The sequence below is a fragment of the Arachis ipaensis genome, chromosome B07 (assembly GCF_000816755.2).
Source record: "Arachis ipaensis cultivar K30076 chromosome B07, Araip1.1, whole genome shotgun sequence".
NCBI lineage: Eukaryota > Viridiplantae > Streptophyta > Magnoliopsida > Fabales > Fabaceae > Arachis > Arachis ipaensis.
Window position 1 is genome coordinate 20,877,722 of NC_029791.2, and position 10,623 is coordinate 20,888,344.

The following is a 10,623-nucleotide window of genomic DNA, read 5'->3' on the forward strand; positions in this document are numbered from 1 at the left end:
CAAACCTCTAGAAAATCTGCCAGAATTGCAAAGCAATGAAGAAACAAGCCAGACAGATGCTTGAGCACGACTTCCAAAGAGATCGAAGCTCTGAAAAGCACAATCTCACGGAAAGATCGAACTCAAGCAGGGGCACTGTTCATACCCTGGGTCAAGATGTCCGACCTGTGATGTTTAGCGACAAGCCGACCGACCTCTTCAGGTCAGACTATCCGACCTCTTCTCAAAGAGCTCGGCCAATGACCGACCTCTTCACAAAGAGCTCGGCCAAAACGCTACAGAGGCCCAATAAGGGCCCAAATAGAGGGACACAGCTCAATCTAAAGGCAGCCAAAGCCTAGAAGGATAAAGGCGGTTCCCCAGAAGATAAGATGACCTCACTTAAAGATAAGATAAGATAAGATAACTATCTTATCTCCAGAAAGGTCACTCCACACTACTATAAATACACTGGAGCACCCAGGTATAACTCATACTCTGATTCTACAATAAACCTGCTTAATACCCGTGCTAACTTAAGCATCGGAGTCTCTTGCAGGTACCCCCCACCCTCCGGTGACCAAGGATCAGCAGTGCAGCAAGTTCAACAAGTCGGACACGACAGCTCCGGCCGCCACCAGCCAGCCGGACACACCATCTCCGACCAATACAGAAAATCTCGTCCGAGATCGACCTACAGTTTCAGGTAACCTTCGAAACAGTACCCTTTTGAATTTTTTATCTTGAGTAGTCGTTTATTTATTTAATTTGCTTTTTCTAATAGAATCAATAAGTAAGATTATAAAAAGGTATATTATTTCTTCCATATTAAAAATTAAATAGATATAATTAACATGATAAATATAATAAAATTTGACAACAATAAATATTTTGTAATCACTAATAACAATTACTTCCCACTTAGTCAAAAGAAACCTACGCAAATAAATTACGTGGACAGCTTTATACATTAGTTTTAATGTATGCATATTAATTTTATTTCTGATAAATTTTTTATAATTAGAAAACTGAAAACATATTTTTGTGGTTGGTATTGACGTTCTTAATAACACTTCCTCCCCTAACAAAATGGTTGCACAAACCAATAGTCAGTTAACTCATAAAATTAATATCACAGGTTAATCTTAAATAAGATTGTAAGACTAAAGAAAAAGAAAAAATTATAGAATTAATCAAACGGTATAATCGTTAACAGGATTTTCAGCATAAACAAATTAAGCAAAAAAAAAATGGTGTGAGTATATATCATTTTATAGCATTATAAAAAAGGCAATTATTTGTTTGTGTTTTTTTTTTCTAAAGATAAATATTATTTTATTAATATAAAATAAAAGTATTTCCATAAGGAAGTACAAAAGAATTGGGTATTCCCATTTATCATCAGCTGTGACTGAAAGACTAAGAGCTTAAAGAAGAGTAAAGTAAGAGTAAAGAAAAAGTAGCATCTATCAGGTATGGTTCACGAGTTCACGTACTAAATTGCTAGCTTCTTTCACTATCTCTGGTGCTGGGCTTATTACCTTCTCAAAAACACACCGATTCCTCGCTTTCCAAGTGCTCCAACACAGCGCCGCTATGAGGATGGTCTTTTGTCTACCGTCGAATTGAGCCGCTGCCCAGGATAAGACTCGTTGCCACCAATTGAAAAAAGTTTCTTCTTCTCTCATCCATAGGTCAGGGGTTATTAAGCTTAGGCTCCATATTATTGAAGACAGGGGGCATTGGAACAAAGCATGAGAAATTGATTCAGCCTTCAACATGCATCTTGGACAAGTGACAGGAGTGGATGCGAACCGGCTGTGAACTTGTTGCAACACCGGAAGCTTTTCATGAAGACTTTTCCATAGAAAAATCTTAATTTTATGTGGTAATTTCAACTCCCAAATGCTATTCCAGACTCTGTTGTGTATGTTCTGGGACCTCAATGAAGTAGGAGAATGAAAGAATCCATAAGCAATTTTGTATCCTGACCCAACTTCATATATACCAGATTTTGTCCAACATCAATTAACTTCATCCTCCTCCTCTGTTGGTTTGATTGAAAAAATTTTATTGCATATATCAACTGAAAAAATCGACTCAATCAGATTTTTATTCCAACTTCTATCAGGATTTAGTAACGCACTAACGTAATACACTTGCATATTTGGCGGGATTGTGAGTGCATTTTGAGGGACATTAAGGGGCACTGGTGGTGGGAGCCAAGGGTCATGGAAGATGCGAACATTAGTGCCAGAGCCTATTTTCCATAACAAGCCTTTCTCGATCACCTTGCGCCCTTCAAGAACACTTCTCCAACCCCACGACGGTACGCTTCCTATCTCTGCATGTAGGAAATCTGTATATCTGAAATATTTAGCTTTGAGCATTCTTGATATAGTAGAATTAGGGTATTTCATTAGACGCCAACATTGCTTGCCCAATAAAGCCAAATTTTGCGCCCTTAGATCCTTGATCCCCAGCCCTCCATCTTTCTTTGGTCTCGTCATTGTGTCCCATTTAATCCAAACCATTCTTCGTTCTGCGCCTTTTTGACCCCACCAAAATTGCGAGAGCATGCTATGAATCTCATTCAACAGCGTGTCCGGGAGCTTGAAACAAGAGAGTGTATAAATAGGAATCGCTTCCCCCACCGCTCTCAATAGCGTGTGCCTGCCACCTGATGACAATATACTTCTTTTCCAACCCATAATCCTCTTCTGAACTTTATCCTTGATAGCTCCAAAGGTTGCTTTCTTTGATTTTACCATAACTTTAGAAATAATTTTATACATAACTGAAGACAAGCTGATCGGTCGTACCTGAGTCATGTCACTGGCATCTGGCACCTTTGGAATCAAACAAATTTGAGTATGATTGAAGCTTTTTAAAATTCTGCCACTGTGAAAGAAACTTCTCACTGCCTTAAAAACGTCACCTCCAACTATATCCCAGAAAAAGTGAAAAAACTTAGCTGTAAATCCGTCATCACCAGGAGCACTCTGAGCATGAACACTAAATGTAGCTCTTTTGACCTCGTCCATAGTTACTGGCCTTTGGAGCCTACGGTTCATGGAAGCTGTAACCTTAGACTCCAAATCCTCTAAGTATGGATTCAGATCAGCCGAACAAGAAGAAGTAAAAATATCGCAAAAGTAGTCCTCAGCTACCTTTGCAATATCCTCCGGTTTCGATGCAATCTCATTGTCCCTCCCCACTAATCTCCAAATTCTGTTCCTTCGCATCCTTGATTGAAATTTCTAGTGAAAGAATCTAGTGTTCTGATCTTCTTCTTTTAGCCACTTGATTCTAGATTTTTCTTGCCAATAGCTCTCTTCTTTCAAATATGCCAGCTCCAATTTCTCTTCCAAACTGGTAACCTCCTCTCCCCCATTGATTCCAGCCACCCGCAACTCCTCTAGTTTAGCTTGAAGGTCCTCAATTTCTTTCCGGGAGTTTGCTTTGTGAGTTTTCTGCCATTGAACTAGTCTATGTCTACAAACTTTCAACTTTTAGGCCAAGGAGAACATAGCCGAGCCTACAACTTCCATTCTCCACACTTCACTGACAATTCTCTTGACATCCTCTTCTCCACACCAACGTTCCTGGTATTTAGATCGAATTTGTTCTGAACAACTCAAATGGACACCAACGAACGCCCATACCTCACTGCTTCCGACTTCCTTAATTTCGGCTGCCACAAAGAATTCTCCACTGCTAATAATTTGAACACTGATGATGTCCTTCCAAGCTAGCACAAGTCCTCCTGCCACTCCTGCCGGGTTAACAATATGCCAGTTTTCGTAGCCGCATACCCGAAGTTTTGCTTCCACCTGTCGAGATTGGTTCTTTGTTTCACTTATAAACACAATCTCGGGGGAGTGGGATTTACAGATCCCTTTCAAGGTGTGAATTGTCAGGGGTCTCCCCAAACCCCGACAATTCCAAACTATAGTTCTCATGGCGCCTTGGGTGCCATTTGTAGGCTGGCACCCTCCACCATCTGTTCAACTGCATTTTCATCATCTGTTCTTGCTTTCTTTGTAGTTACTTCAGCTATACCACTCATCAACCTTTTTTTGGGTTCTCTTTTAGTATCTGACTCTGCAGCACCTTGTCTTGCTAACCTTTTCCACTTCCTACCTTTTTCTGTGGTGAGACACTCCCCAATAGCGAATTGCATAAGCTGCCCTTCATCCTCCTTGGTATTGGACTGACCAGCTATGATAATCTCCATGCATTCTGTTCTAGAATTGGCTGATTGAGGTGACTCAGGTGCTGCCCTGTTACCAGTGTCTTGTGGTTTCAAACTTTGTTTCCCTTCTTGCATTGACATCCCTGCAAATTCTTCCAATAAGCAGTTTAAGACCGGTTTTTTCTTACGTTGAGTGGCCTTATTCTGGTTTTGGGTTGAGTTGTTGAATGTTCTTTCTCCTTCAGAGTAGATTCGCGTTCCCACTTGACTAGCTTTAACCCATTCGCCAATGTCATCCTCTTTTACCATCTCACTCTCTGTGTCCTTTAGCAGATCATGGCAATTTTTCACCTCGTGCCCCAATTTTGCGCAATAGGTACAGAACTTTCCAAGTCTCTCATAGTGCAGTGCCACTTCTACCTCCTTTTTATTAGGTCCTGCCACTATTAACTGATCTCTCACTTGCCTGGCAGCATCGATATTGATTTTGGCTTTCACAATCCTAGTTTCTCTGCCTCGCATCTGAAATTTACCTACCTCCAACACTGTGCCCAGATTCTCTCCCAATTTACGTCCAACTTCGAGGGTTTTAAACGATTCTAGCAAACCCCAAAATTGAACCCAAACTGAAAAATTGGAAATAATCTCTTCATCACAGTTCTGATCTTCCTTCCATCTCTTGACATGGAGCACATAATCTTTGAATAGCCATGGAGAACCACGTTCAACACGCAAGACATCCACTTCTTTATTAAAAAAGAATTGGAAGGAATTATCCCCTTTGTCACTCACGCTAAATCCTTCCGAATTTCTCCATATAGCCTTTAAAGCATTCCCCATGGTTCCAATTGAGAAGGTTTTGGAAGCAAAGAGTCTGCCATAGAGACTATTGGAGCAAGCGTTAATACCTTTTGATATGTCTGCCTCTTCCAGTAGAATCACATTCCTACCTCCTTTCAGGTTGTCTTCCTTGATCCGATCTTCATCCCTCGTTGTCTCAGCCATGCAGATTAAGTAGACTTGTATTGAGATTTAATTGATCTTGACAATGTAGCCTTGACGGCACTAAGAACTCCGTTAAGAAATTCTAACAGAGCACTAAGAAATCCTAATAGAGCACTCTAATTATTTGTTTGTGTCTTAAAATTAAAAAAATGTAATACTTAATTAAATTAAATTAAAAAAATACAAACAAAATTTATAAATTGTTGCATTTATGAATTGTAAAAAACTAAATAATTAAAAACCAACGTTAATAATTTAAATAACAATATTAAAAACCAACGTTAATACTGAATTATCTGAAAGAGAGTAAGAGAGAAGATGATTTAGAATTCAATACATTTGTGTTATAACTAAGGGTGATTGGAATAAACTTACGTGACCACTTTCTTCACTTCGGAGAATGAGAATTTTAAAAATACTATGCAAATTACAGGTCTTTCTTTATATACGCATAACGAATGCAACTTTTTCTAACGGTTTAGATTTGGTGAAAATTAAAGTCAAATTAAAATAACAGATAAGTACCATGTTCGCATTCTAATATCAGTTACGCAATATATAAGAGAATTAGTTTATGCAAAGCTAAGATAATAGATGAAAACTCAATTTTATATGAAGTTGTTTTTTGATGAATGACACGTGTTACCATTTGGTTTAAAAAAAATCGATTTATTTTATACAAATAATTTAATTAAAAAATCAATTGATATAGCTATAATGTTAGATTTTTTATCATATTTTATTTTAAAAACAAATTGACTAATTTAAATTGGGAAATTATAGTTAATTGTTTATTATATAATTTTTTTAACCAAAATTATAATTAAAAATCATTAAAAAATAATTTCTCAATTTAAATTAGTCAATTTTTTTTACAATAAAATACGGCAAAAAATCTAACATCATAGCTATATCAATTGGTTTTTTAATTAAATTATTTGTATAAAATAAACCGGGTTTTTTTAAACCAAATGGTAACACACGTATCATCCATTCAAAAATAACTTCATGTGAAGTCGACTGCAGGTGAGTTTCTACCAAGATAATAATATTTTTTTTTGGTGACTGAAATAAATTAAACAAAGAAAAACAAAAGAAACAAAACAAGGAACTGCTTAAATAGAGGGTACACAACACAAAAAGATAAGGTGACGTAGGGTCTCCTTGTCTAAGACCTCGACTAGGAGTAAAGCCATTCAGATGATTCTCATTCCAAAGAATAAATAAGGAAGAAGCAGTGACACAATTCATAATCAAATTAAGTGTAGGAATAGGAAAACCAAAGCTCTTAAGGGTATGAGCTAAAAACCTCCAGTTAACTCTGTCATAAGCTTTCTCCAGATCAATCTTAAAGGCCAGTGTACCTTTCTTTGATTTAGTCTTCTTCATAAAGTGGAGGACTTCTTGAACAATAATGATGTTGTCAGGAGTTCCTCATCCCGGAATAAATCCTCCTTGAAGCGGGCCAACAATCTCCGCAAGATGAGGACGAAGCCTATTAACAAGGACCTTCGTGATGATCTTGTAAACTACATTGCAGAGACTAATCGGCCTGAAATCTTTCATAGATACCGGTGATTCAACCTTTGGAATGAGAACCAGTAAAGTCTCCAATATTCTCGGATCAAGAGTAACACCGGAGAATGCCTGCTTAACCATCTTCCAAACATCAAGACCAATGATCTCCCAATATTCTTTGAAGAAGAAAGCTTGAAACCCATCAGGACCTGGAGCTTTAAAAGAGTTCATGTGAAAAACAGCTGTTTTGACTTCCTCCATAGTAACTGGTGCCGTAAGATTATTGCAAGCTTCCTCATTCAGAGAAGGAAGAGGCACATCACCAAGGCAACCCAAATCAACATCATCCAAATGACAGAATAAGCTTTTATAGAAAGACTCTGCTTCTTGACTCAGAACCTCTGGATCAGTTTCCCACACTCCATCCTTGAGAAAAAGGCCATGAATCTTATTATGCTTCCTTCACGCAAGAGTTTGAATATGAAAGAATCTTGTATTCCTATTCCCGAACCTTACCCACTGCTCTCTGGACTTTTGGAACCATAGGAACTCTTCTTGCACTAGAGTATTATTATAATCATCAAGCAACTGTTGCTCTTTCTGACGCAAATAAATACTATCCACCACTTCCAAATGCTTTTGTAAATAATTAATCTGCTGCTCTAATTCACATTTCTTAACAAAAATGTTACCAAATACCTTCAAGTTAACGCCATGCTTCCATCTACTAAGGTTTCCTCCGTTGTGCCACCATTTTTATCAACTGGCGAGTTCTGCAAGGAGGAAGGCCGAGGACGCTTCCGTAGAGAAATTCCACGACGTGCAGGAGTTCTGCGCGATGGAGATGGCGCAATTTCATGTTTTTTTTGCTTCCCCATCCTAATGCCAAGATAATAATATGGTAACAAAACTAACTATTTAAAATTTAAATTGAATTCTCACTGGTTATAGATTGTTAGGAAAATTAGGATCGTTATTGTTTTCGAAACTTAATTTAAATTTTAAAATTGAAATTGTCGTTCCTCAGATATGGTTAGTTAAGAAATTTTCAAAATATAAAAATTAATTAATTTCAAAAGCAAAAATTTTAAATATTTAGTTAAATATTAGATAAAGTTATGGTGGCTTCAATTAATAAGTCGCCTCGTCACAATAATTATTGTAAAGTATTTTTTTTAAGAATAATTATTTAGATGATAAAAGATTTACAACATCAAATTAAACGAGCAAACCCTTACTTGCAGCATAGTGAACAATGCATAAATCAACCACTATTATATTTGTTTAAATTTAGTTGACGGAAAATTTTAATATCCTCTTATAATATGGGTTTCAAATTATTTTTTATTTTGGTAATCTACTTAAAACGTTACACTAGCCTTGAATTACCTTAAGCCAAAATCATATTAATCAGAATTTTAAAAATGTGTATAATAATGTCAACAAATTATTGTAATTAGATCACCTCGTGTATCGTAAGATATGTCATATTTGCATTAAATAATAAATATATAAGAAAGGATAATAATAAGGTAGAATTTGGAAAATTGAATACAATTTCAATCTAAAAATTCTATGTATTCTTTCAAGACTTAGTTGAGATCAGAATGCATGGCGAAGTTAGTTTTTTGGTTGGTGACCTCGCCTAAGTGGGTTTCCGGTTTCAAAAACTTTTCCTCTAATCCCATTTGTTGTCGTTCCTCTCTTTTTAGGACATTTTTGGATTCTAATTGTCTTTCTCGTTGTCTTTCTAGTACACTACAAAAAAATTAGATTAAAACGGCATTAATTTTATGACGGCTTTACAAAACCGCCATTTTTTCCACTAATTTCGGCGATTTTAGATTGTGCCATAATGTTTGAGACTTTTGTGGCGGTTTAAAACCGCCACTATCATTTTTTTTCTTTTGTCTTTTTAACTCACCTGATGTATTGTTGTATTTGACTGTATGAGAGAGATCGAGAGTGATATGTGTGATTTCTCAATAAAAAGTGAATGCCGAACCCTAATCCCTAATCCCTTGCCGCCGTTCATCTTTTGCCACTGTCATTCATCTTCTCGCTGCCACTCATCCACTCGTTGCAACTCACATCCTTGCCGCTGCAAGAAACGTTGTTGTTGTTGCCTTTAGCGAGTTTTCGATCTAGTTCTCGATCTGGCCTCAATCTGAAGGTTTGTCGCTACCGCTTATTTCATTGCCATTGTTCATCTCCTCGTCTTCACTCATCCCCTCACCATATCAAGCAACATCGTGTCGCTACCTTCAATGAGGTTCTGGCTTCGATCTGAAGGTTAGTCACTGTCACTCATTCCGTTGCCGCCTTTATTTATCACCTCGCCGCCGTAAGCAATGCCGCTGCTGCTACCTTTAGCGAGCCTTTGTGATTTTTTTCCACCTTCATCTTCTTTTGATTTTTCCTTCCTCTTCACAAATTTTAAATCTAGTTCATGATCTAGTAGGAAGAAACAGAGAATGCTTGTTTTTTCTCCTTTATTTTTACTTTGATTGATCTTCTGCGTTGTTGTTGTTGTTGACGAAGGTGCCAGAGGTGGTGAAATTTTACTACACGTTGATGAGGAGAGAACCATAGCAACTGTCTTGATGCGAATACAGCTGAAACGGAATCCTAGAGGCCGTGCTGGCTCCGGCAAATGCACGTGACATGATCGATGAGATTGAGATCCGCTCTTCTCACTTGCTCGCGGTAAGTGCTCTCTGATTTTTTTTCTCATTCGCTAAATTTACAATTATGCCCCGCAAAGAAGGAGGAATAGATGTGATTGAAACCTGTGTGTTTTGGAATGTTCATGAGCCTTCCCCTGGCAATGTACCTCACCACTCTCTTCTTCTGAATTATTATCATGTTTTGTTTTTTCTTCTGTGTTTCTCTCTCTCATTTGATCTTTGTTTATTGTGTTTTCTTCATGCTACTCAACTCAGTAAAATTTTGAAGAGACTAATAGATTATTATAAAATCTCCATTCCAAGAGACTCGACTGGAAGGGTGAACAGTTTCTTATTACAAACATTTAGTAATAATGCACTTATTGCACTCTATGTGTTTGTTATTTTGCTTCTTAGAAATTGCTTCTGTTAGTTCTGTATTTGGTTGTAGCTCCTGGTTTAAGTCTTGGAGTTTGTTCTTTGTTGCATCTGAGTTTCAAGGATTTCATGATTTAACTTGAATTCTGCTTGTTTAAAGATGGATAAGTTATTGGTTGCTTGAATTACATAGTAGCAGCATTGGGGTTATTTATGAAGACAACGTAAAATTGAAGATGTGATAGGTAAAGCAAATTGGGATTATCTTTGTATTTTAAAGACAATGTAAAATTGACAGAGGGTGTTTTAGAATTACAGTCTAATTTATGAAGATGTGATAGGTAAAGCAAATTTTTTAACTGGTTTCTTGTTGCCTTTAGGGTTATTTCTGTAGACTCCTCATATTTGATAACATAGAGAATGGAAGCTTAAAGGAGCATCTCAATGGTAAATTTTGAAAGAAATTAGAAGGATTTTAGAGGAGCCTCTCAATAGTAATTGGAACTATTTTTATTTATTTATTTATTTCAATATTTGAATGCTGGTAGATCCCTTGAAGACTCCCTTAAATTGGAGGACGAGGTTGCAGATTGCTAATGAAGTTGTAGCAGCACTGGTAAGCTCTTCAAACAAAATCTTATCAAAGAACCAAATTTTCCTAATGTGTTTTGACTTGAAATTGTACTCTTCTTATCATATTTTTCTAATGCAAGTAATTTGAGGACTATGAAAAGTTAATGTCTCATTGAGTTCATGAATTGCTATTGGATGCGTGACATCCCTGCTAAGCTGTAACTGTTTAGCATTTCTCATTCTTGGCATTTATGATAAAATAAATATTGGAAACTATGGTACTTGGTTTCATGGAAGCAAGTGTTAATT

The 10,623-nt window shown here is 36.9% G+C and overlaps 2 protein-coding genes across 2 annotated transcripts in view; one reads left to right on the forward strand and one right to left on the reverse strand.

Annotated features, from left to right (window-relative positions):
- On the reverse strand, window positions 3,938–5,179 carry LOC107606884. Its single transcript, XM_016308891.1, has one exon. The coding sequence runs from the start codon at window positions 5,177–5,179 to the stop codon at window positions 3,938–3,940; it is 1,242 nt and encodes a 413-aa protein (XP_016164377.1).
- The window catches only part of LOC107609957, a 2,804-nt gene continuing 1,629 nt past the window's right edge, over window positions 9,449–10,623 (forward strand). The window contains exons 1-3 of the mRNA XM_021107732.1: window positions 9,449–9,526; window positions 10,122–10,188; window positions 10,290–10,357. Coding sequence (XP_020963391.1) covers window positions 9,449–9,526; window positions 10,122–10,188; window positions 10,290–10,357 — 213 coding nt within the window. The remainder of the gene's footprint in view (window positions 9,527–10,121; window positions 10,189–10,289; window positions 10,358–10,623) is intronic.